Here is a 26,996-nt window from a genome sequence, read left to right on the forward strand (position 1 = left end):
TGTGCATTTGCCGCAAGTGAGCCTTTTCTCGGAAGTCTGCGATTCTGGCTCAAAATGGACGTCACCAGAGAGCTTTTTGCCAAAGCTACCATATACATATATATGCATACATATATTCATCTATATGCATATATATGTATATGGTGGATTTTCGAAGGAAACCTGCGTGGACCCCTGCTCTACCACAGAAGACAGGCCGCTCCTCGCACCTCCACCTCCCCGCAGTGTGGACACCGGGCGCTCCAGAGCCACAATTCAGCACGATCTCTTTTCATCCCAGAGGCCCCGGGGCTCCTTCCTAAGGCCTCGGCTCCTTCCCGCTTTCCGCAGTGGAAATCAGACTTCAGGACGGAAGCAGACACCTCCCTCGCCCTCACCTTTCTGCCTGGGATGGTCGCAATGGTCCCCGTGGACGCATTCAAAATGAAGAAATGAAAGGCTCAGAGAGCTGATCGCAAAGCTCCTAAGGCACGGAGGCCGAATTCAGACCCACAGCTGTCTGTAGTGTCCCCCAACTGACCTCTTTCCAGCGGGTGACGGCCGCCATGGACGGACGGGCCAAAGCATCCGTGGGTATGCTGTCTGTGGGTGGCCCTGAACTCTGCAGAAGGATACAGAGAGGAATTAGACCCATTTTCTGTCCCAAGGAGCTCAATGGGACCCTGAGAGCTTCTCAAACGTATGTACCCACTACCCGCAGAGGACTGAACAAGGCCACAAAGCCCCAGGGCCTGACAAGCCTGTGTATGTGCCGCAAGTGTGCAATTTCTCAAAAGTCTGTACTTTGCACTCCAAATGGACATGAACTGAGTGTTTAATGCCAGAGCTACTATATATATATATATATATGCATACATATGAATATATATGCACATATATATATCGTGGATTTTTAGGAAAAAATGTTGGTTGCCCTCAGGTCTTTAGGGAAGGCAGGCCGTTCGAAGCACATCCGCCTTCCCGGAGGGTGGACACAGGGGGTACCAGAGCCACAATGAGACAGTGTTGCAGCTCATCCAAGAAGCCCCGGGACTCCTTTCCTAGGACTCTGTTCCTTCCCGCTTTCTCAGTTTCAATAGAAACTTTTGGACTAGAGCAGTCACCTATCCGCGGTCACATTTCTTCCTGGGATGGTCGTGGGGTCCGTGGATGCTCATTCAAAAATAAGTCAACTAAGTCTCAGAGAGGAGATCACACGCCTAATAAGTGACAGAATCAGAGTGTGGACACAGGGGCTTCCAGAGCCACAATGCGACCTGGTCCCTTCTCATCCAAGAGGCCTGAGACCCCGGCTGTGCCCCCACCTCCCCGTATTCTGGCCTAGCTGCTGCTCAGTACCCAGAGACCCCGGCTTTGAACCAAGACCCCAGACACCCCATCTCAGAACCCAGAGGTCTCAGGTCGCTATACAGGAGTCGGCACCCGGCCAGCCCTGATGTCACCGACAGCAGCCTCAGGGTCCCCCCAGGCAGCGGACCATGCTCTGAGAAACCCCTGTCCACCATACCGCCAGAGACTTCCTGTGCAGAATCTCTACGCCGACCCCACAGGCTGTTCACTACCACCCCACAGTTCCCCGTCACGCTGCTTTAGAGTATTGGAGTTTTCCTTAAGCCTGAACCCCAACCTGTCCCCCAATCACAGACATGCCCAGAAATGCACACGGGTGCCAACGCCAGCCCCTCCTTCTCAGTTCTCACATCTCCCCGCTCCACCCCTGCTCTGCAGTCAGAAGCTGAGGGACCCCAAGGGCAAATATGTTTCTTTACAAAACTCACAGCCCCTCCCAGCATGCGATGCCTGGGGGAGCAGGAGGCGCGGGGGCCTCACAGGCCTGAGATCCCAGGAGCATCAACCTCACCCCCAGCCACATCTGAAGGCGGGGAGGGCACAGAGGGTCAATGCTCCCTCTCCAAGGTCACGACCACGTGTCCAGTCGGCTCATGGATTCCTGCAAAGGCCTGCAGACGGCTGTGTCTGTTTCGGCCACGTCAGCGCCTGGTGGCCAGCGCTGTGTTCTGTGACACCGGGCATGGGCGTGGAGGGCCGAGAGGGGCCTGAAGCTGCGCGCAGCTCCGGGGCCTATTTGCTGCCCTCGGACCACCCCGGCGGACTACGGGGCAGGCGAGGGAGAGATGTGGAGTCCCGGGCTCACCTTTGACCGGTCCCCAGCCCCCAGCATTGGCCAGGCATCTCTCAGGGCCGTCGCGTTCCACGGGGGTGAACTGCTGCGGCTGCGGGATGCATGAAAGGGCTCAGGCCCCCTCCCTCTGTCCCTGCCCCCTGAATCCCACTGCAACTTTTGAACCTAAGGACCTCGGAAAAAATAAGGGCTGACACTTACATGAAATGACTTTGTATATACACTGAAACCCTCGGAGGTGAATATCTTTAGGACCATCCACAGGTAACTGAGAAGCTGAGGTAGTAAGAGGCAGGGTAGAAACTGCTGCGTGTTCAAACCCGGCTCCTCCTGCAACCGCCTGTGAGAATGAGGCAATTGGGCACACATGGTGGGGGGAGGAGCTGGGTTGGTAAACGGGGCAATTTAAGACCAGAGCAGGTGCTCTTAAGCAGCGTCTTCTGCTGCCGCCCCACACCCCCGCTCGCTTTCCCAACAAGTCTTGAAATACTCTGCACCTGACCCCAAGAAAAAAGTCAGGATGGTGGGGACAGAGGCTTCTGATGCTTTACGCTGCCCAACCTCCTCCAGAGCTGACTAAAGACGCTCAGGACATGGAGCCCCCCCACGGAGCTCCACGGAACCCAGAGTGCTTGTCAAACGTCTGTACCCAACAACGCGCAGAAGGTTGAACATTCCCTACGAAGCCCCAGGGCCTGGGAAGCCTGTGCTTTTGCCGTAGCGAGAAATTTTTCGGACACCGGCCACGGCAGCAGACAGCACTTCGCCCCGAGACCTCGCCCTCCGCCCATTGCCCTCTGCCCTTGGGGCTCGGCCCCCCCGGAGCCCAGGCAGGGAAGGGCCTGGAGCGGAGGGAGGGAACAGCCCAGGGCGGGCTGCAGGAAAGCATGTGAGGGCTGGAGAGGCAGCGGGGCACGCGGCCGTTTTATTCCCGAAATGTCCACCAGGTGGCAGCAGCAAATAAATTTTAATGATGGGTCCACTTGTGTGTTATTTTCAAAACACCTATGAGATGGCAGCGGAGGAAAAACCCTTCATAATGACATGCCCTGGCGGTTCTTTTCAAAATGAACATGAAAGCGCAGCAGAAATAACTTTATGAGCACTGCTGTCATGTTATTCCCAAGCTTCCCACCGGAAGGCAGCAGAGAATGCATATTCACAATGACCTACTCTGGACGACCGACGTTCACGTGTCATTCCCAAAATGCCCACGAGAGAGCAGCAGAGGATAACGCATCACGTCTCAGGACCCAAACTCTGGTGCTGTTCCCCAAATGCACGCGAGATGAGATGGCAGCCGAGAAGAGTGTCCCCTGCCTTAAGGGCTCTGCCCACCATTCAAGTGAGAGTCCAGACCCTGGGTACTTAGCTCTCTCTGAAATCGCTCCCGTCCTTTACAAATGTCTTCCCGGCCCGGGCCACGGCCCCGGCCCCTCCCCTGTCCCTCGTGCCTCGGCCGGGTCCCCTCCCCGTATCCCCGCCCTCTGTCCCTCCCCGCCCCGCCCCTGACCCCGCGCTGCACGGAGCGGGCCCCAGAGCGGACGTGGCGCAGACCCCGCGCCGGGCAGCGGCTCCCGCGCTCAGAGCCCCCGAGCGATGCGCGCGGGACTTCGGGGTCCTGGAGCGCGCGCCCGCCTCGCACCTGCATCCTGGGCCGAAGCCGGTTCCCCGCCATGCCGAAGGTCTGCGTCTGGCTCCCGCACACCGGGACCACCCAGCTCCCCACACCGCACCCCGCGAACGCGAACCTCACCCCTCTCGGCCGCTCCACAGGATCCGACCCGGGCGCGGCCCGCCGGCCTCTCGGCCACCTGGGCTGCTAGGCGGGGGCGGCCTTGTCATGGCCCGGCCCTGACCCCCACCCACCCCGGCCGAGCGACCTGCCCGGAACCACGCGGAGACACCGGCCACAGCCCCAGAAAACGCTTCTCCCCGGAGTCGTCGCCCTGTGCCCAGCGCCCTCCGCCCTTGGGGCTCAGCCCCGCGGAGCCCAGGCAGGGAAGGGCCCTGAGCAGAGGGAGGTAACAGCCCACGGCCGGCTGCGGGGGAGCAGGTGGCGGCGGGCGGTGGCGCGGGGCGCACGGACGTTCCCGCAGCCCTTGGGCTCTGTCGCCTGCCCCGCGAGCCCGAAGCCACGAGCTATCAGCGCCCAAGCACATCAGCAGGGGCGCTCTGGCTGGATGGCGGCAAAAGGAGGGGGCGGCAAAAGGAGGGGGCGGCAAAAGCCTAAGGCACCCTGTGGTCAGGGACTAGGGCCATCCTAAGCAGGAAGCAGATACAGAAGAAGAGACCTGGGTCCCTCCACATCCACACTAACAAGGCGGTTCGTGGCTCTTAGAAACGACGTAGGCAGGATAGTTAAGGGGTTTCGGGTCTGCCCGCAAAGACACGGAGGTCATCCTATCCTAGACGGGGTCCACCCTAATCCGCCCACAATTAAGGAAGCCAGGAGGCTTCTTTTTAAAACTCACACAAAGAAACCAGTAGGCAGAGAATTAGGTACCAGTTTAAGCCAGTGACTGGCACATGGGCAACGAAGACCCCAACGCCCTTTGCTCACCTGGGTCTCATTAGACCATCATTATAATATGCTGCCTATGCCTGCAAGTTCATTCCTATTATAACAGACTGAATTCTGGGAACAAACACAGTTCAGAACGCAAAATGATGACTCACTGGGTGCTGTCAATCTTCCTTGTCAATCAAGGCAGCCCAGTCTAAGTAACCAAACGCAGCAAAAGGGGATAAAAAGCCTGAAGTCTTGGCTACCAGGCCTTTTGAGCCACGCTTCTCTTGCTCAGGCCGCTTCCACGTCTGGACGTCCTAAGAAAAACTTTTCTAATGGATTTCGGTGTCTTACTCAATTCTTTGTTCGAGACATCAAGAACCTGGACAACGTGCCGGGAGAGGACCCCATTCTCCAGTAATAATAACACAAAAGAGAAAAAATTACATCTCTGGGAGATCAGTTAAAAGAGAGAGAGAGAGAGACCTTGAGACTTTAAGTCCAAGAACTTAGCTGCACAAATACTTTTTTCACACCAATCCGAATGTACGAACAGATTGGCAGCACTTCTAAATTCTCCCAGACCCTGCAGAAATAGATCAAAGACTGACAGGGAAAATAAAAATACGGCTTACGTCTGCCAACAGACGTTCGTGACCTCTCGGCTGCAGCAGTTCACAGGAGCTAGTGGGATCCCGACCGTTAACCCACCTGGTGACAGAAGAAACGTGCTCGCTAGTTTTCTCAGATTCAACTTCACCGGGCGTTCGAGTCTAAACATCTTTGATCGGGGGTAGGGAAAGAGGTGGAATCCAGGTAAGAGCGGGAAATAGTCAAATCTCAGTGTTTGCTCCACCCAGAAATAGGCACCGATTTTACAGCAATTACATGCCTATGATGGCCGTCGGCACGGGGTAAAGGCAAGGGGGGTGTTAGGATAGAAGCAACCCCCCCATAATATGTGCGAGACTCAGAACACCTTAGTTCTTCTAGAATACGAAACAAGAAATAGACAAACCTATGTTTACTCCCTACCTATCTTACACCAAATACGAAAATAAGAAAAGAAAGAACTCTCCATATCGAGCCGTATCTCTGCTGGGTCCTTTGAAAACCGACCCTTCACCCCAAACCCCTACTCAGTCCTAGTGAAGAAGGGCCCGGTTGGGACCCCGCAGTAGAGGACACACAGCATCCCAGGCTTCGCTTTTCCGTGCACTGTAGCTTAACAATAGATTGTCCCCCCTGGCTTCACACATAGCTTGAAAAGTCCCCTGCCGTACAAAGTTTCCCTGGAACGAACGATCAATACCTTTGTGCTTACTGATCACAATCCTTCGGATCTGGCGTGCTTTCCAGACTACTCCCATCTTTATTCTGGGGTTGCTGATGGCACTGGAGGACCACGTGGCGAGAGGGATGGCTCCATGAAGCATGACAGGCCTCAGAACCCGCACGCAGCCCCTGAAAAATGCCCAGATGTGCCATTAAATACCCTGAGCTGGACGGGGAAAATGTGGCAGTTTGGGAAGGTGTTCACCTACCGCCTTCTCAGATAACCGAGACTCTGACAATAAACGCTTACTCTAAATATCCCGAGTCCTCCTGTGTTGGGACGCTGTGGGCTTCTACGTCACCAGCCAATACACTGGGTGTCACGGATGAACTGCCCAGGATGCGGCAGATGCGGCGTAAAGTTTGAATTCCCGATTTCCACGTTCCTCGCCACCAAAAAAAAGAAATCGACAGGAACCGAAACATGGCGGTATCGGCAGAAAATCGAACACGTAGAGCAGAATGGATCCCCAAATTGGACCCACGTCAGTGACGCAGGGGACACTAGGCGGCCACACGGAACATGACTCTGGGCACGAGCCGACACTACGCAGAAAAAAAAGTACAATTTTCCACAGCAGCCCTCGCTCTGCCGCGTCCTCAGACCCACGCGTCCCCGCCAACCGTGCAGCGCTGTCCGCCCACGGGAAGCTGCTCCTTCCCTTCCCTCCCTCGGCGACTTGACCTAGGTCCGGCCGTGGTCCCCGAACCTCAGCACCTCCACAGCCAACGCTCCCCTCCCCCGAATCCCCTCAGAACCGCTTCCCACAGAACCCGAAAACGCGACGTGGCGGCTCCGCCTGTGCTTCGGGGAAAGTCGCCCGCAGGGGGCGCTCGCTTCAGATCGGGCCCCGGGAACTGAGTCCCGGGAACTGAGTTCCGGGAACTGGTCTGGGAGACACGAACCCAGACGAAACACTCGCGAGAACTCGCGAGACTCAGACTGGCAGACGCGCAGCCCCGGCCCGGGCGCCCGCTCCGCTTCTCACACAGACCGGAGCAGGGAGAGAGGAGTCGCCTCTGAGTCTAGTCCCCGCCATGCCGCAGGCGCCCGCTCTGCCACGCACGGGCTGCCCGAAGCGGAGATGATGGATTCGGCTCCACGTCTCTCACCTTCTAGCTTACACGGGGGACGACTCTGCCCCTCGCCATCGGGCAGGAGCCGTGATGGAGCGCGCCCCTCTAGGTCTCTACTCAGCCATCATTCCGGGACCCCCCTAGGCCGCCACATACAAAGCTTCTGCCAACGTGGACGATTCGCCTTCGGGTCGCTCCTCCCATGTTTGCCAGTGCCCCTTATGCCCTCACATACTGGGCTTCTACTGGAATGGAGACACCGCCTCCAAGTCTCCACTCCCCCATCCCCCAGGCACCCCGTCTGCCCCTAACACACACGCTAGAACCGGGGTAGAGAAATCGCCTGCAGGTCTCCACTGGCCCCTACGCAAGTGGGACGGAAAAAAGGTTCTATGGAAATGAACCTCACAAGGTGATCAGATCCCAGATTCCTACCTGGACAGGCCCTAGTCGACAGTCACGACGCCACACCAACCCTTTCTTTAGTAAAACGTTTAAGAAAGTCCCGACCATTGGTGTCCTGCAACTCCGTAAACAGAGCTTTCAAATAACAGTGAAATCCCTCGAAGGGGTTATTCACCCTCGAAGAACACACAATCTGGTGAGCTATTCTGTATCCATCCTGCCTCGCTTTTCACCACATACGTGTCTTTCTTATGTGCTTTCCACAATCACAACTGCCTGAAAGGAGTAGCAAAATCGATTCCCTATAGGATCTGAGATCTCGCTCCGTGGCACATGTCATCGGTTCTGCTCAAATAAACTCTCATATATGTTCTCTACAAGGTTAGAAGGTTTTTACATCCACACCAGTGACCCACACGGATGAAGACGATGGAGACTTTCACCTCTAGGTCTCTCCTTACAGGTCCCCCAAGGACCTGTTGGGCCCTTCACACACCGGGCTACACGGGGATGGAGATCTCACCAACTCTCTACTATCTCCTTTTCTGGGCGCCCTCTTCAATCCTCAAATGCTGGCTGCATCTGGGATGGAGGAGAAATCCACTCCGGGTCTGTCCGTACCCATATGCTGACGTAACTACCCTTCGAGCTGCCTGGAGCAAAAACTGAGACATCTCTCTTATGAGGGTGCATCCCTTAGCTCCCAACCTCAGGAGTCCCTGTGCCCCTCATAGAACGCATGACATGTAAACATTGAGGGGAAAAAAATTGCCTCATAAGAAGGGTTTCTGGTGCTTACCTGGGCTCAAATTTTAAAAAAGAGCCTAGCAGCCGTTTCTACCAAGGGGTACTTCATGTAAACCACGCTTCAGGGAGAAGCTTTCACGGACCTGCCTGTCTCCAGGACCGAAGCTGAAGTTGTCTTGCGAGAGCAGAACAAACCATCTGACGACATCGGAGCTCGCAGAGCAGAGCTGTCGCTTTAGAGGGAACAGGCCGCAGAGTCACCTCGCTTTAGGCCCTCCTGACAGCCATGCTTTCCCACAGCCAGGATGCTTCATGACTGACCTGAAGCGCTACTGAGCCGCTCCACAGCCTTGCTGTTCTCACAGCTGTGCTGTATCACGATTCCGCTATTTATACTCAATAAAGGATCCACCCCCTTCACTGCACCGTGTTGTTGATTAACGGGAACCAATGACCATTAGCTGACAAATATCAGATGCCGGAGCCAGAATCGGGACCCCAGATACAGATCCTGGAACCTGGACACCAAAGTGGACCCCGCATTCAAAGACAGACCCCCAGACCGCAAGACCTGGACCCTGCGGCAGACCACAGAACCTAGATCCAAAGCTATGCCCCAATCAAAACCCAGGAACAATGCCCAGGATGCAGGACACCAGATGCCAGAGGCTTGACACTGGACCACAGACCCAGGATCCCAGATTCCAGACACGAGACTCTGGAGCCAGAGCTGGACCTGGACACTGCAGCCAGACCCACCGGACCACGAGTCTCCAACACACATGCACAGCTGGACTATGGACTAAGCCTCAGAACCTGGAGATGGTCCCCAGAGCCATAACCAGGGGTTTAGAGGCAGACGCCCCCAGGATCAGACCTGGACACAGGACCCCGGTTGTCAGCTGCCAGATTCTGGAGGTGAACTTTGGACCTGAGACACTGTAAATAGACCCTGGACCCATAACTGCACCCCAGAGCCAAACTGATCGCAGTCCAGGGACCCCAGACCCAAAACTCCAACTCTGATTCTAACCTCTAACACCCTATCTCAGACCCTAGACCTTTAACCCCCTGAACCCCTAAATGTCTAACGTACCTCAACATAAAACATCACTGTCCGAAATGTTGTGAGGTTAAATCGAGCACCAACTCCAATGACTCTCCTTTCTCTTCCTTTCGATCTTATCTGATTTGGAAGCCGGTGATTGTTATGTGGTTTTAAATAATCTAATCTAATTGGAATCTTCCTCGTCATTGGCATCGTAATTTGAGGTTTTCGATTCCCTAGGGGCTGCGGCCGTCTCATAGGACCCCAGCCGTAACCGCCGTTAAGCTCACATTGTATGTTTTGGAGCTTCCGACCTAACAGGGACTAAGCAGGTATTTTAGGACCTAAAATTTCAGGTTGTCGTTAAGAATTGGAGATGTGCTGCCATGATAAGAATCCTTACCTTCCGCTGGCCTGTGTCAGATGCCCGAGCATCTCTTCATCTGCAGCGGCTTCACGGGAAAGTGAGGTGTCCCAGCGATGAGTTGATCTTGCTCACGGTGCCAACTGCCGAGGAGAAATACATTTTCCTTCACCCTCAAGGCTCTCCTGTCTGGTCTAATAATCAAATAGATGTGAGAAAGATGAGCGCAAGAAAATAATGCGATTTAATGCATTCGTATGTATGAGAACCCCACCCACGTGAGAGTCAGAGACTCCACATGCAAGAGAGATAGAGGAATAATACAATGACGACTTGGGTATATCAGACATCTTGAGCTAGGGATATGGTAAGGTGCCTGGGGAGTTTCAAAGGGTCATTACTTTGCCCAGCCCTATAGGAGGGTCGGATGGAGATGCTGGCTGAGGGTCTCCTATTATATGGGCAATTAGTTCTGGATAATTAAAGGATGGGGCAGTAGTTTCTCATCAGCCAGAAGATGAACTTTCCCTTAGCTGGAAACAATCCGAACATCTCTGGGGACCTGTTCTGAACTCCCACACCTTCATTTTAAAATGACTGGACAAGAAGGATAAGATTATCTAAAAGGAGAGTTGTAGCTAAACTACTTCCGGCAGGTGAAATAAATTAAGTTTACCTGTGAACATAGCTAATGTTTCCTCTTAGTTTTTGTGAAAAGGCATTTACGATTTGTATTTGTCCTTGGCGAGGGAGCCTTGGAGCCACAGAAGCAGTCTGTGCTTTCAAAAACACTCTAGACCTTCATTTTCTTCTTTAGTATATTATTCTAAAATGATATTAAATGATTCACTTAATAAGTGACAAAGCAAAACTTTGGTTCTTAGGATTGAAGAAATTATCTCTTAAGTCATCGAGCAGTTGATTAAGACGGAAAACTATTTTAAGAAAGCAGTCTTTGATTTCTAGGCAGAAAACTTTTCCTAATATCTTATCTGGAGCAGAAGGATGCAGGAAAACTTTGTCCTTCTAAAGAAAGAATAACTCAACTCTGCTTCTACAAAAGTTTTCTCTTGATATTTAAATTTTTTCCTTGGCGAAACTTATTCCAATCTCATTCAACTTAACTGTCTATAAAATTTCCTCTCCCAAGATGTCACCTCACAAACCCCCTACAATACTCCTTTTCACAGATTTTTTTTACGGTTTTCCTCGTTCCCATTCTGCAAGAACCAGCCTTACCTTAGGACAAAGTTAATTTCCTTTCCCTCTGAAGGTTTAAGGAAGAGCAGGAAACCTCCAAAGCTCTTTGTTCACACAGGACTCAACTCGATTAGCATCTCTATGGAAGGAGCCGTTAGCCTGGGGCAAGGCAGGTTAGAATTAAGGTAGAAGCAATTCCCATTGCATTCAGACCAATACACTCTAATATCTTTAACTCCTCTGTACTATGAAGCAAAAGATAGACACGCTTGCATTCAGTACTCTTCATCCTCACTACCTGACACCACGAAATTAAAATAAAAAAAGAAGAATTTTCCACACCGAGCTGGTTCCTCTCCCGAGTCCTCTAAAGACTGACACCCCGTATTGTCACCCCTCAGCACGCCTGGGACATAAAGCTTCTCCTAGCAGCTCCGAGGGTCTGCAGAAGTCCAGGAACTGCCTCAGCACAGTGGAGCCACCAGAAGCCTCAAGAAACTTCGTGGGATTCTTGAAAAGGTGAAGCCGTGTCTGCGTGCACGAGAAGCCACCTGCTCTACGTGGGTTTCCGCTGGGTCAAGCAGAACTGTGAGGGTTCCGTGGGGGTCTCTTGATCTGAGTGACCCACTGTAAATGCACACAGCCTGAAGACCAGACACTGGTGAAGGCTGTTCCACACTGATTGACGGATTGACCCAGGACCCGTCCCTTGGCTCCTCCCCATTGTCTCTCAGTACCTCAAGGCACCCCAGGCCCTCACCTCACACTGGCGGACTGATCCAAACCACCGCCTGGTTTAGCCTGAGCCCTTGCGATTGGACATTTGAAGGCCGTGCTGTGCATTTCCCTGCAGGTCCACCCCATCCTTCCACCCACACGCCCCTGGAGCTCAACCCCATTTTTTCCCCTCTGTAGCCATCACTGTAAACCATAACCAAAATCCTAACCATAATGCTAAACTAAAGTAAGGAAGTGGGAAGAGAATTAAAATCTTAAATCGAGCTACATTCAGAGACTCATCCGCTCTGCGGTCAGGCCACGAGGGTACCTGCAGAGCAAAGGAAGATTTCTGCTGGAATTGCTAACGACCCATTTCCCACACCTGTAAAGGGGAAACAGGAAAAACAGAGCCTTTAAGTGTCTGCCCTACACAAAATAAAATCATTCATTCCCTGTGTCTAAAACCATAGACAACCTGTGGATGAATGGCTGGGAACTGCCAGCAGGCTTTTCACGCTGTAAACTCTTAACCTTTCTCAATGTTTGTCCATAGCGAAGGAAATGGATAAACAAAGTCTTTAAACTCTAACTCACGGGAACAAAAGAATGAAATATAAACTAGACTCACCCACAATCCACGGGGCTTTTTCCTCGTCTTGGCTTTTTGTCTTCGCTATTTCTAGTCTTTGCTTTTCCCCTTTTTACAATAAACTTTCCTTTTGACTCTCACTATGGCGTGCATGTTGAATTCTTTCTACACTTTCCACCAAAGAACCTACTCTTCTCTCTGGGGAGGGGTTGTCTCCCCCAACTCGGGGAAATTTGTCCTGTCCTGCTTCAAACTATAACCATAACGCATGACTCATAAATGATAACCATAAACCATAACCAACGTAAACATAACCAGAAACCCTAAACGTAATCCATAATCTATCTTCAAAAACAGTAAACTACACATAACCGTAAACAGTAACCATAAACCATAACTAAATTATAACCCATAACCTGAACCCCTACCTCAGCCCCAAACTTCATCCCAGCCCCAACCCTTAGCCCTCTAAACCATAAACATTTTAGATATAGAACTTCCTACAGAATCAAAAAAAAAAAGGCATTAGAGCAAGTAAACCATTTTGGCAGAGTTACGGGACTAAATATCAATAAACCACAATCTGTTTTACTCATATGAGAGCAAGGAATAATCCTTAGAAGAATTTAAGTAAATAATCACATTTTAAATCATTTCAATGTTAATAAATGTTTTGAAATGGATTTAATCAAACTGCAGGATTCGTACACTGAAAATTGAAGCCTTCTCATGGTGATGGAAAGAGTTAACACTGTTTAGATAGCAATAGTACATAGCTGATGCACTGATTTGATATGATTCCTATGAAAATTCAGAGGTCTTTGGGGAAAATGTACACACTGATCCACTTATATAAAATTTCCAGGGACCCCAAAGAGCTGCAACAGTCTTCAAAAAGAAAATCAAAGTTAGAGGCTCCTACTTCCCAATTTTAATTCTTAAAAGAAAGCGACAGTGATTAAAACATTGTGACACTGGCATAAAGAGATACAGATAGATCAATGAAACTGAATGGAAAGCCCAGAAATAAACCCACACAACTAGTCAATTGATTTTTGACAAGGGCGGACAACATTAAAATGGCTAAAAAAAGGGTCTCTTCAAAAATGGAGCCAGGCGAGCAGCCATCCACACGAAGAGAAATGAAATGGGATCCTAACCTCACGGCACATGCAAAAGTTAATTCAAAATTAATAAACGGCTTAAATAGACAAAGTAAAATTATAAACTCTCAAAGAAAACAGAGATAGATTTTCATGACCTCGATTTTACGAATGTTTTCTTAGAACAGACACCAAACAGAAACAACTAAAGAAGAAATAAATAAATTCAATGTCCTCAAAATGAAAACCTTACGTGCATCAAAAGGAGCTACCCAGAAAGTGAAAAGACAGGCTACAGAATGGAAGGAAATAGTTGCACATTATATCTCTGATCAGAGTCTGTTATCCAGAAGAAAGAACTTTTAAAAGTCATTGACAAAAAGACAAACGGGAGAATTTTAAAATGGACAAGGGATTTGATTACACCCTTCTCCAGAGAAGACCTACGATTTGACCAACAGACACACGAAAAGATGTTAAATATCGTCAGTCGTGATGGAAATGCCAATTAAAACTACAATGTGATGCAGCTTCACTCACACTGGAATGGCTGTAATTGAGAACACCGAAAATAACAAACATTGGCAATGATATAGAAAAACGGGAACCCTTAGATGTTGCCCGTGCAGGTGTAAAACTATGAATGACCATCACTTAATTTAAATAACAAAACCTTAAAAGTTTCAGCTCACCAGAGACACCTAGAAAAAACTTTTAAATGTACATGTACAAATAATTATTGCTAAATAGTTGACCTAAAAATCTTTATTAGTATCTATTTTATTAGATAAAACTATGATTGCAAACCCAATTGTTATCTTGATTTTTCTTGATATTTTGGATATCAAGAGAAATGAAATGGGATCCTAACCTCACGGCACATGTAAAAGTTAATTCAAAATTAATAAACGGCTTAAATAGACAAAGTAAAATTTGTCTATTTAGGATCCCATTTCATTTCTCTTGATATACAAAATATCAAGAAAAATCAAAGCTATTTTCATTATATACTTTGTAACATAGCTAAATTAAACTTATTTTTGTAGACCCAGCTAAAACATATAGTTTATGTTAATAACTTTCAAAAACATTCTACGTAATCCAACCGAACTTAACCAAGCTTTAACATCAAATATTGTCTCTGATCATACGATCCTGAAATGCATTTGAGTTTCTTTCTATTTTCTTTCTTAATTTATATCCGCATTTAATTCCTTTACGCCAATCAAATATTACAAACTAGTAATAGCCGTCAGAGACAAAAACATCCTGCCACACAGACAAACGCAAAAGTTTCACAAATAGAGATCAAAACGTAGACAGAATTACTAATAATTGTAGAGAACACCCTGATGTCTTACCTGTGAAATGGCAGCTTGTCATGAGAGTTCTATAAAACGTTTTCCAATGGAGAGTTTCTCCAATTCAAAGAATCCATTAATGGTAGGAATTTAATAGCGACTCAAAGTCTGACCATTAATAGTAGGAATTTAATAGCGACTCAAAGCAATAAGCCTTTTGACAGCTTAACTAAAGACGCCAAAGGCTTTCTATCTTTATGGTATTTCCTTTGTATGTCGAATGACAAAAAAAAACACTGAAAAAAATGACCATCTCTAGGAGAAAAGTTTCAATAAACAAAATGAGGAATTGCTAAGTCCAAGTGACGAGCTGAACAGGTAGTGCAAGGACATTGCCTCCCCCTCCAGGATATGGCTCTGGAAATTTTTCCTTTCTTCAGACATCCATCCCCGTTTTAGCCCTAGCTGAGGTAATAAGCCAAAACCGGTCTTTTCCACCCTAGATGCCATCTTTGGTCAAAGCAAAACTTTTGGCTAATTCTAATATCATTATAATCTCATCCGTATTGCAAATACTGCAGCTCCCATTGTGCACCTGACACTAACACAGTTCCAGAAACACCATATGAGAAAGAAAAGGCAGAAAACCAGGTTCCCCACCTACTGGGAGGAGACAACAAGGCCAAGTCGGCACCACAATTTTCCAAGGTCTCCCTCCAGGGAGAACAAAAAGTTCATAACCAGCCATCTCAGCGGGACTTTGCCCCTCTCCCTCTCTCTGCCCACCCCTTCCTCCCTCTTCCTCTCTCAAGGTGAAGCCTGCACTCCACCTCCTCAGGTGAGTACTTTAACATGAATAAAACTTGTGCTTTCCTGCTTGCTGTTCATCTTGCCTTTGGATTCTTTCTTGTGGAATTCAGCAAGAATCTAGTTTGGACCCACAAGAACTCCAGCTGTTCACCTTACCCTGGAATTCTTTCTCGCAGAATAAGACGAGAACCTTTCCGGGGACACAGGTTAAAGCTTCACAAATATTTTTTCATGACAGTCTAAGCATAGATGAGAGGAAAAAGACTCACAGCGATTCTAAATTCTACCAAAGACCACAGAAAGAGATCAAGAAGGCTGACAGGGTGAACGAAAATAACGTTTATTTCTCCCAGTGGAAGACCATGATCTGTCAGCTACAGAAGTTTCCAGGAGCTAGCGGTAACCCAGCCATTAATTTTCCTGCCACCATAAAAAGATGGAAGTTTTGTAGTTTTCTGAAATCCATCTTAAGTGCGCAGAAAGAGACAGAACCTGGGACCTAAGGAAGACTACGAAATCATCAAACTCCTTCATTCAGGCAGAACTATCCAGACGATTGGCACAGAAGGAGCTGTCAGCCTGGGGAATTAAGGTAGAAGGAATTCCCTCTGTTATATGCAGACTAATAGATCATAGAGCTTTAGTTCCTCTATATCATGAAGCAAAAAAACAGATACACGCATGTTCAGTGCTCCTCACCCTCACTATGCTACACCACAGAATTAAAAATAAAAAGAATTTTCCTCACCAAGCCGTGTCCTCTGCTTTGTCATCTGCAGACAGACAGCACCTCTCCCCACACTTGGCACTCACTCCTGTCCAGATTTGGGACCTTTGGATTTGGGACACTTCTCCTCACTTTCTCTTTCATGTCCCTGGTGCAGCTCCCAGAGGCTGCAGAGATACCAGGCCTGCCTCACACAATGGCGCCGCTGGAAGCCTCAAGAAGCTTCTTCTGGCTTTCTGAAAAGGCAGAGCATACACAGTGTGGGCTCACACTAGATCACATGAGCGTGATATGCGGGTGGGGGTGCCCACGCGTGCTCACGTGGGGGTCGCATGGTGGTCCACCTGGGAGGAATACTTCGGCACGAGGACAACCAGTCTGTCCCCAGTCCTCCCCCCCGACGGAGGAGTTTGTTCAGCCGCAGGTGTTAGAGACATCCTTCTTGACCGGGCTTTGGCAAATAGGGTTTTTCAAGCGTAAGCTTTTATGGTAGATCACTTAGCGGAATTGTGTACATAGGTTAACCCAAATTACTTCATAATTTTTAACAACTAAATCCAGCTGTTAAACAGAATTGATATAGAAGTATAAGAATGTCAAAGATGCTTATAAGTCATTTTCAGAACGTCTATAGTTGATCCTGTGCCAAATCAGGCTCCTCTAGTTAAGCTCGCTGCATCTCAAAATATGAGCAACTGGGAGAAATGTGAATTGATTTATCATGGCATTTTGTTTTCTCTTATGCTTAATTATAGGGTCCCCTTGACTTAGCAACACCTAATTCAAAAATCATTAGTGGGGAACCACAGGCAGTGCCTGAAGAGGTGTCATGGTGGACCACGGCCGGAGAGTAGAGCCATTGTGAAAAGTTATTCTCTGCTGCCATCTAGTGGACATTTCGGTAATATCAGCCTAGTGTGTGTCATCGTTATTATTCTCTGCTGCCCTCTCGTGGGCATCTCTTGAATAACACCCCAGTTCTGTGATGAAAATTTATTCTTTGCTGCCTTGTCAGGCATCTCGGGAATGGCACCTGAGTGTAGGTAATCGTGAATATTTATTGTTTGCCTTCATCTCATGTGCATCTTGGGAATAACACCAGAATGCATGTAACAAGAAATTATTCTTAAAAACAAAGATTGCGTGTCTTGAAACATTGTTTCTGCTGCCATCTTGCGGGCACATTGAAAATAACACCCAGGTATATTTCATCATAAATTTATTTCCTGCTGCTATCTGGTGTGAATTTGGAAAATAAAATCTGAGTGTAGTTCAGATACAAATTTGATTTCTGCACCCATCTTGTGTGCATCTCGACATTATACTTGGGTGTCATTTTCAAAACACCCACGAGATGGCAGCAGAGAAAAACTTTTCATAATGACATGCCCTGGGTGTTATTAAAGAGATGCCTACGAAATGGCAGCAGAGAATAACTTAACGATGACATACACTAGGCTGGTATTACCAAAATGTCCACTAGGTGGCAGCAGAGAATAACTTCTTATAACACTCAGGTGTTATTTCTAAAATGCCCAACAGATGACAGCAGAGTATAAAATTTTATGACACACTCTCGTTATTCCCAAGATGCACACAAACTGGCAGCAGAAAATAAATTTTCATGATGAAATACTTGGGTGTTATTTTCAAAAGGCCCACCAGAGGGCAGCTTAAATAAATTTTACGATAGGCACTTACGTGTTATTTTCAAAATACCAATGAGAGGGCAGCAGAGAATACTTTTCATTACTAGCTTTCCTGTGTTTCCCAAGATGCACATGACATAGCAGCAGTCAAAAGTTTTCATAACATTCCTTAGGGTGTTATTTTCAAAATGTACGTGAGATAGCAGCAGAAATAACATTTTATAACATGTACTATGGTGTTATTCCCAAAATGCCAAACAGATAGCAACGAGAAAAACTTCATTACATACACTCTGCTATTATTCCCAAGATGCATATGAGACGGAGGCGGAAAAATATTCATGACTACCTACACTCTGGTGTTATTCCCAACATGCCCACCAGAGGGCAGCAGAATAGAAGTTTTTATAATGACATACACTTGGCTGTTATTTTCAAAATGCCCACAAGATGGCAGCAGAGAATAACTTTCATGACATGTGCTCCTGTGTTTTAACCCAAGGACACACGTGAAAGAGAAGCAGTAAAAAACTTTTCGTAAAAACAGGCCCTTGACTGTTATTTTCAAATGCACACCAGATAGCAGCAGAAATAAACTGAGGGGTTATTCCAAACGCCCACCAGATGGCACCGTAAAATAAATTTTGAGGATGACGTACGGTAGGGTGTTATTTTCAAAATGTCCACTAGATGGCAGCAGAGTATGACTTTTCGTGACATGCACTTGTTATTCCCAAGATTCACATTGTATAGCAGCAGAGACAAATTTCATAATGACATACCCCGAGGTGCTATTTTTTTAATGCATACGAAATGTAGCAGCAGAAATAGGTTTTCATGATATACACTATGGTGTTATTCCCCAAATGCCCACGAGATGGCAGCAAGAATACATTTTATTACACTCTGGTGTTATTCTCAAGATGCACAGTAGATGAAGGCAGACGATGAATATTTAAGGTGACGAACATCAGATTTTATTCCAAAAATGTCCACCAGATGGCAGCATAAAGTAACTTTTTAAATTTCATACACTCTGGTGTTATTCCCAAAATGCCCACCAGATGGCAGCAGGAAATAAATTTTAATGACATACACTTGGGTGTTATTTTCAAAATAGCCACGAGATGGCAGCAAAAAAAATTTTATTCATAACGACATACCCTGGGTGTTATTTTCAAAATGAACATAAAAAAGCGGCAGAAATAACTTTATTTATGAACAGCACTGTCATGTTATTCCCAAATTGCCTACCAGATGGCAGCCGAGAATGAATATTCATGATGACCTACACTTGATGACCTATATTTGGTTGTGATTCCCAAAATGTACACGAGGTGGAAGCAGAGGATAAAGAATCACATTTCCTGACCAGGAAGTTCCTGTTATTTCTGATTCCACAGCACTCTGCTCAAACCTGTACCAAAGGCCTGTCTCATCTGCCACGGCTGCCCTTCTATAAGTCTTTCTCCACTGTCGTGGACTGCCTGAGAGGGCCCATATTTTTTCCACTGTCACATCCATTGGGGAAGCAAGAGGTGCAGAGGGAGAAAACTCTGCACGAGGTGTATAAAGGGTCAGGAGGTCGGCAGTGGGGGAGGCTCCATCTGCATCCTGCCCTGCCGGACCTCGTGCACCAGCAGGGTGGGGACGGGCACTAGTGAGGTGGTTCGGCCAGGGGGAATCACTGGGACGGTGACTGGGAGAAATTCAGTCACAGTCCCTTAGATTCTTTAAAACATTCCACATTCATACAGCTTCGAAAGATGATTCTACTCCTTCTAGAAAACACCCTCATGTGCTGTTTAAGATGCACTTTGTGTGGCCTCTGGGCTCGCTCTGAGACTCCCCGAAACCTTGAAAAAAGCACAATTCCTACTCAGAAAGTTCACGAATTGGACGCAAAGCTATTGACCACTGAAATTATTGCTGTTAAATAAAACGTCACTGTATAAATGTTTTTTTTTCTTTTCAAAGAACCGTAAATGTAGCACTAGATACAGATCTCACAGACTTTTACAGTCCAAAGAATAAAACATGCTCTATTCAAGTTAGGGGTTTTTAGGGTGTGGGCACGGATGGGATACAGAATGCGCCACAGAATGTCACTGTACTAGAAATGTGCGGACTCACTGTTAGTGGCGGGGCAAAGGTCCCAACCCGGATAACTCTGGGAACGAACGGAAGGCGAAATGCACTGTACAGAGACGTGACCTCTCTGCTACAAACCTTCCCCTCGGGGGTGGCAGTGAACGATTCCGAAACCGTGCTAGAGAGACCTGGAATGGAGTTAACGAATTAAACGCTGTCCTGAGGGTAAAGCCAGCACAGATGCCAGTTCTCTCACTGGCCGTCGGAGTGGGACATTACAGAGAAGCGAGGGGCAGGACACAGTGTCCATGTGACAGGGGATCGGGCTGAGACAAGAGGACACGCTCGTCGTCCGCCTGGGATGGACCTGGACTGTCGCACACGGAAGTCCCGGTGACTGGGGCGTGGGCAGAGGCGGGATGCACGCAGACGTCTCGCACCGTTGGCCGAGCACGGTCACCTCCCAGATGTCAGTTTGTAATGTCATTCTCCAGGAAAAGGAACTGGGGGCCCTTGGAAGACACAGCTGATTGAAGGCGAGGCCGTTGCTTTTTCGTCTCGGTGACCTCGCCAGAGGCTGTGGCACCTGAGCTCGGCTGAGGCCCCTCTGCCAGGAACGGGCCTCAGAACCGCCACCGTCACGGCGAACACAGGCGCCCTTCACGTGAAGGCCCTAGTGTACTAAAGATCCACATATGCATCATATTTTACAAAAACAGCATTTATCCGGGTCTCTTGGAACCTTCCACAACCAACAAAAGAAGGGGTACAGAGGGAGCTATGATGACAGGGTCCCCTCCAACCACTTGGGCTGCCCTGGGCAACCCCAGACCCCTGGTCAGTGCACAGCAGGTGGGGCTGATGAAAACCCCTCCGAGAACCAGCTCCGGGCGGGGAGCCTGTCCAGAGCCCTCCTCGCCATGCCAGGTGAGGACTCTGCCAGCTCCACGGACACCCGGACCCACACACCCTGAGTCCCTGCTGGATGCCCAGACGGGCCCTGCCTGGGCGGCTCGGCCTCAGGAGCTGGGCCCTGGGTACCCATAGTGGCTGCGCTCAGCCTCGCCCAGCGTCAGCGTCAGAGACAGGCTGGGCTTGCGTTCCAGCTCCTCCTCCTCCAGGCAGTGCTGCGGCGGCCGGGCTTTGAAGAAGTCGGAGACGAACCGCACCTAGCAGCCGGGCCGGAAGGAGAGGAGCAGACGGTGAGGGCCTCCAGGGGGAGCGGGACCCCAGGGGACGCGGGGGGACGCGCTGGGGGCAATGAGCACAGCAGACCGGGGTGGCAGAGAGCGGGGTGCAAGCGGGGTGCGGCGCGGACGAGACCCAGGGGGGGCTGAGGAAGGGGGAGGGGGCGCGGGGCGGCTCACAGTGAGGCCGGCCACCAGCGCCCCCTGCAGGAGGCCCACGAGCACGTCGCTCCAGTGGTGCTTGTGGTCGGACACACGGGTGTAGCCCACGTAGAGGGCGAAGGCCACCAGGAAGAACTGCACCGTGGGCCGCAGCAGCCGCGCCCATTTCCAGCAGAGTCGGGCCTGCACGTAGAGCTGCGGGCCAGAGGGCGGGTCAGCCAGGGCCACCCGCGCCTGAGGCCCAGGGCGCAGAGCCGGGCGGGGCCCAGCGCCCGCAGCTGTCAGGAACCAGCCAGCTGAGCCCCGCCGCCGCCTCCCGCACGCACGCACGCGCCACGGTACAGACTCAGCACCCGAGGCCCAGCCAAAGGCGATGATGAGGCGGCCGCGGTGGCGCACGCAGCAGGTCCTGGAAAACCGACTCACCGCCAAGAATGTCATGCAGTACATCCCGAAGGAGGAGTGTCCGGAGTAGAAAGACAGTCTGAGGAGGAACGGCTGGCATCAGGAGGCGCGATCGGAGGCCGGGACGGGCAGCTCGGGCAGCGGCTCCGCCTCCCCCCTGCACCCCAACCCGCCCCTGACTTCCCCAGCCTCACACAGAAGCGTGTTTGCTGTCAGACATCATGGGAGTCCCAAAAGGAGATGAGGGAGAGAAGGGGCGGATAGGCCATCTGAAGGAATAACGGCTGAAAAATCCCCCAAGTGTGGGGAAAACCATTAACCCACACACCCAAGAAACTCAATAAACTCTGAGAAGGAAAATCCCAAAGGCATCCACCCAGTCACCCGTTACAGTCACGCTGCCGACAGCCGGGGGACCTCGGGACGGCAGAGGTGGGAAGGGGCTCTTTGGGGGCTCATGGTGACCTCACGGCCACCTTGTCATCAGAACCCGCGCCCGCCAGAAGGCACCGGACTACGTCTCCGAAGAACCGAAACAGGAAACTTGTCAGCCAAGAAGTCTAGGTCTGGCAAAATCCTCTGGGACGGAAGAAGAAATTAAGAAATTTCCAGATAAAGATGCAGAGCTCGACACGCCACAAATGTGCCGGGAAGTCAAGGGTGCTAGAAAGAAACCCACATTCCCACGAAGACATACAAAAAGGCCAGAAAAGGTAATTACGAGATATAAAGTCACTACTCATGTCGCTTTGCTTTAGCATTCCTGATTTTTCATCTATAATTAGGAAAAGAACCACCGTACAGACGCCAGCGGTGTGAGCTGGGCTTTTACTGCATCCGTCACGTCACGTATCTGTCTGCAAACCTCAGGACCCGTAAACACCTATTTAACCAGAAAAGGAGGCTGTAACGGGGGAATTAGAAACAGGAAAACTGTTTCCTCCACGATTGCTTTTTTTTCGATTAAACGAGTATATGTCTAAGATGGAAAAAGCAAACGCCAAAGAAACGCAAGGCCTCCCTCACCGGCGCCTCCGCGGGATGCGAATGTATCAGGCTCCACGAAAAGCCACAGACTGGAGAACGGAGTTTCAAAAAGTCCAACTTCACCATGTGCGTAAGCGACTCGCTTCGGATTCGAAGACGCAAACGGTTGAAATGACGAGAATGGACGAGGCGCCCCGTGCGCAGAGCCACCGAGACGCGGCCAGCGCGGCCGGACCCCGCGAAGCCACAGGGACACTCAGACGAACCGGTCGGCAGACAGAATGGCCCGTCCCGCGAGACACAATGAGCACGGAGCCCCTCACGACCGAGCCCCGAATGAAGCAAAAACGGACGGAAACTACGATGTGGATGAAGTTGGAAGCATTAAAGAAACGAGACAAGAAAGGCCGCGCAGGGTATGACTCCATTCGTACGAAAGGTCCAGAACAGGCCCGGCCAGAGACGGGAAGGGGGCCGGGGGACGGGGAGATGGTGAGGACGTGGGCTTCCTTCCCTTTCGGGGTGACGCAGCTGCCCTGGAATAAGACAGCTGCGTGTGCTGTGAATGCGCTAAAAACCGATGACTCGCACACGTCAAACTGGGTAAGTTAGTGACTTATGTTACGTACATTGTATTTCGATGTCTTCCAAAGTAATGAGGACGTCGATAAAGCAAAAGTTTGTCCGTCGCGATGGTGAGGACAGAGCAAAAGGAAGAGGGGGGCCCGAGCTCTAGTGGGGGAAGGTCGCCCCTGCGGGTCACCCCTCTGGACGCCGACGATTCTGCTCCAGGGCCCGGCACCCCTCCCTCCCACCTCGTCTGCAAGACCCAGGCCACAGGTGCCTCCGGGCCTACCTGGACTCGGTGACGTTGGCGGGGCTCCCCCTGCACAGCCTCTCCACCTGCACGTAGACGGAGCAGTTGACGCGGCTCCAATCAGGGTCACACACCGCCAGGAAGTTGGGCCGCAGACGGCCGATCATGTACTTGGCCAGGTCCGTCAGGGACTGGCTCACCGCGGCCCCAAACAGGAACGTCCCCAGCACCTTGTAGACCGCGGCCACGTAGTTGTTGAAGGTGGAGCGGGAATGGAGGCGATCCGTGTACACCAGATAGGCCTCCCCGGCCGAGACCTGCAAGGGAGCCGCCGAGCCACCGGTGGGCACGGCAGCAGCTGTGGGGTCCCCGCCAGCCACCGGCCTGGGGCCTCGGTCCTCCCCATTGAAAGCGGTTTAAGAGTTCCCGGCTTCCCCAGGCCACTGGGGGAGTGGGATCTCCAAAGGGAGCCCCCTCTTCCTAGAGCAGACCCTGACCACCCGTCCGCCCACCCCCACCCTCCAATCGTCCTGCCTTACGAGGATGATGGTGGTGGTGATGGTGACGCCGGCCATGAGCCCGTGGGTGATGGTGTCTGGCCGGTAGGGGTACCGGATGGAGTCATCGGCACAGTAGAAGCCTCGCTTGTACGGGGCGTTCACGATCGTGAGGATGGCGAAAGGCAGCGAGGCTGGGGGTGGGGCAGGAGAAGCCAGGAGCCACGTGGTTCTCTCCCCGCACCAGCCGAGCCCCCGGGACTGGCACTCGCACACGTACCTCGGCCTCCCTTCTGATTTCGTCACCTCTCTGCACACCAGACAGCCAGGAGCCTTGCTCATGGCAAATGGGACGCCACTGACCCCATTGATACTCCCTCGGGGTTCCCCATCACCGTCATAAGGACAGCAAAGCCTCCCCAGGCACGTAGTCCAACCCCCACCCCACCTCCTCCCTGCTCCTCGAACGAACCCAGCAAGCACCCACCCCAGGACCTTTGCACACGCCCCACTGTCTACCCCAAACATCTTTGACTCGCTTCTCTCTGGTCTCAGCTCCATCCACCCTCCCGACTGGCCCACTCATCATCACTCTGGTCCTCAGGTGTAATTATGCAATCACCACGCCTGATGTAATCCCCCGGCCCCCTCGTGAGCACCTGCGGGGGCTGTCTGCTCAAGACTGAGTCCCAGAGCCCGAGCAAGGTGTTTAAGGAGCATCTGTTAAAAGAAGAGGCCACCCTGCTCCTCACCCTTGGGCCAGCCAGGGATCAGGGTCACTCCCCGGGGCAGAGCTGACATACCTACACTCACATGTCTGTCCCTAAGCCGGCTACACAGTGCCCAAGACATTCCTGGCCCTGAGCTCAGTCCAAAGCCACCTTCGGTAGCCACAGTCAGGACCAGACTGTGAAAAGCCTAGGTCGCCCTGGGGCTTGTGCAGAGGGCTCTCTGCTCTGCAGGAGGGTGTCCTTTGCCCAGGGCAGGGCAGGTGACAAGTATCAAAGGGCGAGGCTCTTTCTGGGGCCTGAATTCCAGAGGAGGACCCCAGGGCCAACTCCTCCCAAAAGGCCAAATTCAGGGGCCCCGGGGGACCCAGAGAGGACCCAGAGAGGACCCTCCAGTGGCTGCATGAGCAAGGCCGACGCTGAGTCTGGAGACGCAGTGAGAACAGGTCTGCCTCAGGCCCCGAGAGAGCTGGAAACAGTAGCTTTTAAAGGGGTTGTCAGCAGGCCACTCAGAGAAGGTGGCCTGAGGGAGGAGAGAAGCTCCGGGGGACCTGGCGCCAGGCAGAGGGAGCTCCCCACTCCTGTCCCCGGCCCCCAAATCAGAAGCGAAGCTAGTCTTTCCTGGGCACTGGAGTCAGGGCCAACAACCTCCACTCACCCCCAGGGTTTCGTCAGTGCCCTGTCACCATCTAAAAACCGAACTGTTTATGTGTTGAATCTTCTAACAGGGGAGCAGGGTCTGCCTGGGCCAACCGCCCCCCGGCACCGGCAGCAGCAACAGAACCGAATCGCGGCTCTGCCTCCCGGCGTGACCTCTGGCCAAACGGGATTTTAAGCGCAGGTCCTTCGCAGGCTGTTCGGAGGGAAGGGTTTAATGATCCATATGTCGCTTGGTGCCTGGCGTACAGTAGCTGCCACACAAATACTTACACGAATGCCATGTGCTCAGGATTCGGAGCCCAGGGGACTGCTCCTGCTTCCGCCCGCCCACCGCAAAAGGGGGATCCGGAGGCCCGGGAAGAGAGCCTGGCCTCTGCCGTCCATCAGGACTGACCTCGCCCTCCCTCGGTCCCCTCCGACTGGGAGCAAGAAGCAGAATGGGGGGCAGGGGGAGTTTGGCCGAGGGGCCCCTCCCACGCCGGCGGTAGAATTCCGGGGCCATTGTCCTCGGCCCCAGAGCAAACACTCAGCCTTTGTTCCCGGGACGCCTGGGGCGGCCCCTTCCCCCAGCCTGGCCCGCAAAGCGGCCCAACAGGTTCTGCAGCCGCCCGAGGCGCGGCTCGCCCGCAGCCTGGGGCCCGGCTTTCTCGGTTTGTCCCGGGCCCACGCGGGTTCGAATCCCGCCCGAGCGCCGTGCGTCCCGGGCCGGGGGCGTGGAGGTCGTCGGCGGGGCACCCGCGGCCGCACCCCGACCCGGTCCGCCCGCTGGGGCCGCTGCGCGCACGCGAATCGCCGCCAGGGCCGGAGCGGGGCGCGCGCGGCCGCAGTGGCGACTTTCTGCTGCCCCGGGCGGGGGAAACTGAGGCTGGGAAGGCACTGAAGGTCCTGCGTCAAGTTACCCCACCCCGAGGGCGCCTCTGACAGGTGGAGGCTGCAGCCCTCCCGGCGCTGCCTGGGAAGGGGTCCCCCCCCAGGCCCGGTCCCCGCGGCTCTTACCGACCAGCACGCACAGCACGTCGAGCAGCACGAAGACCCACCTCCGCTCCATGCCGCCCCCCGGCCTGGGCAGCGCCCCGGAGCCCGAGGCCCGTCCCAGCACGTCCCCGGCGCTCCCCAGCCCGGCCGCGGGGTCACATGGCCTCCCGGGGAGCGGGGGGCAGGGCCGGGCCGGGCCGGGCAGCGGCGGCGGGTGGGGCATCGGACGGGAGGGGGCGGACTCTGCCCCGCAGCCCGCGCGGGAAGGAGCCGGCGAGGGCGTGTGGGGGCGGGAGGAGCGGCCTCTGAGCTGCCCCGGGTCGTGTGGTGCGCAGAGCCCAAAGTATCCGGGACTTTGGGACTTTACAAAGATGGACAGCAAGGGAACGATGGCAGTGATGTCAACTGGCACACGCGGGGACCACCCAAAACCGCAGAACTGGCAGCCGCACCTGCAGGAGCCGATAAGAGGAGGCCCCCACCCTGTAAGGTCCCAGGGCGCTGAGCGCCTCTGACCCACGGTGCCCGGGCCTGACCCAGAGCGCGCCCGACACTCGCTCGAGCTGCACGTCCACCCCTGGGCGGCGGCCGCGCGCGCGGGCAACAGAGCTCGCAGTGGAGACGCTGACGCCCACCCCTCCGCTGTCCCGTGAGCCTCTGTGCGTCCCTGTGTGTGCCGTGTTCACCTGCGTGGTACCTGCGAGGGCCACATTCAACAAACCTGGCGTTGTGGAGGGACACAGATGCATTCGGTTTCTTG

General features: G+C 52.0%; 1 protein-coding gene across 3 annotated transcripts; it reads right to left on the bottom strand.

Annotated features, from left to right (window-relative positions):
* Positions 1-19,671: 19,671 nt before the first annotated feature.
* On the bottom strand, positions 19,672-26,452 carry PLPP2 (phospholipid phosphatase 2). 3 transcript variants are annotated; one of them, XM_039858648.1, is made up of 6 exons: positions 26,258-26,452; positions 23,916-24,067; positions 23,416-23,693; positions 21,594-21,651; positions 21,186-21,362; positions 19,672-20,987 (listed from the first exon to the last, which is right to left on the bottom strand). In XM_039858648.1, exons 1-6 carry the CDS (start codon positions 26,307-26,309, stop codon positions 20,838-20,840), a joined length of 867 nt encoding a protein of 288 aa, XP_039714582.1. In that variant the 5' UTR covers positions 26,310-26,452; the 3' UTR covers positions 19,672-20,837. The 3 variants fall into 3 exon arrangements, with proteins under 3 accessions (XP_039714582.1, XP_039714584.1, XP_039714581.1); XM_039858650.1 differs by having other exon boundaries at positions 26,299-26,450; XM_039858647.1 differs by lacking the exon at positions 26,258-26,452 and having other exon boundaries at positions 23,916-26,031.
* Between the last annotated feature and the right edge of the window lie 544 nt (positions 26,453-26,996).

The sequence above is a fragment of the Pteropus medius genome, unplaced genomic scaffold (genome assembly GCF_902729225.1).
Source record: "Pteropus medius unplaced genomic scaffold, Ma_sr-lr_union100, whole genome shotgun sequence".
Lineage (NCBI taxonomy): Eukaryota > Metazoa > Chordata > Mammalia > Chiroptera > Pteropodidae > Pteropus > Pteropus medius.

Bases quoted from the DNA above. Each gene is read 5' to 3' on its own strand.
- PLPP2 (XM_039858647.1), bottom strand. From the start codon at position 24,434: ATGGAGCTGAGACCAGAGAGAAGCGAGTCAAAGATGTTTGGGGTAGAC. The intron at 21,363-21,593 runs GTGAGTCGGTTT...TCTGGCCCGCAG, and splicing joins ACTGCATGACATTCTTGGCG to CTCTACGTGCAGGCCCGACT. The intron at 20,988-21,185 runs GTGAGCCGCCCC...CCCGGCTGCTAG, and splicing joins CGCTGGTGGCCGGCCTCACT to GTGCGGTTCGTCTCCGACTT.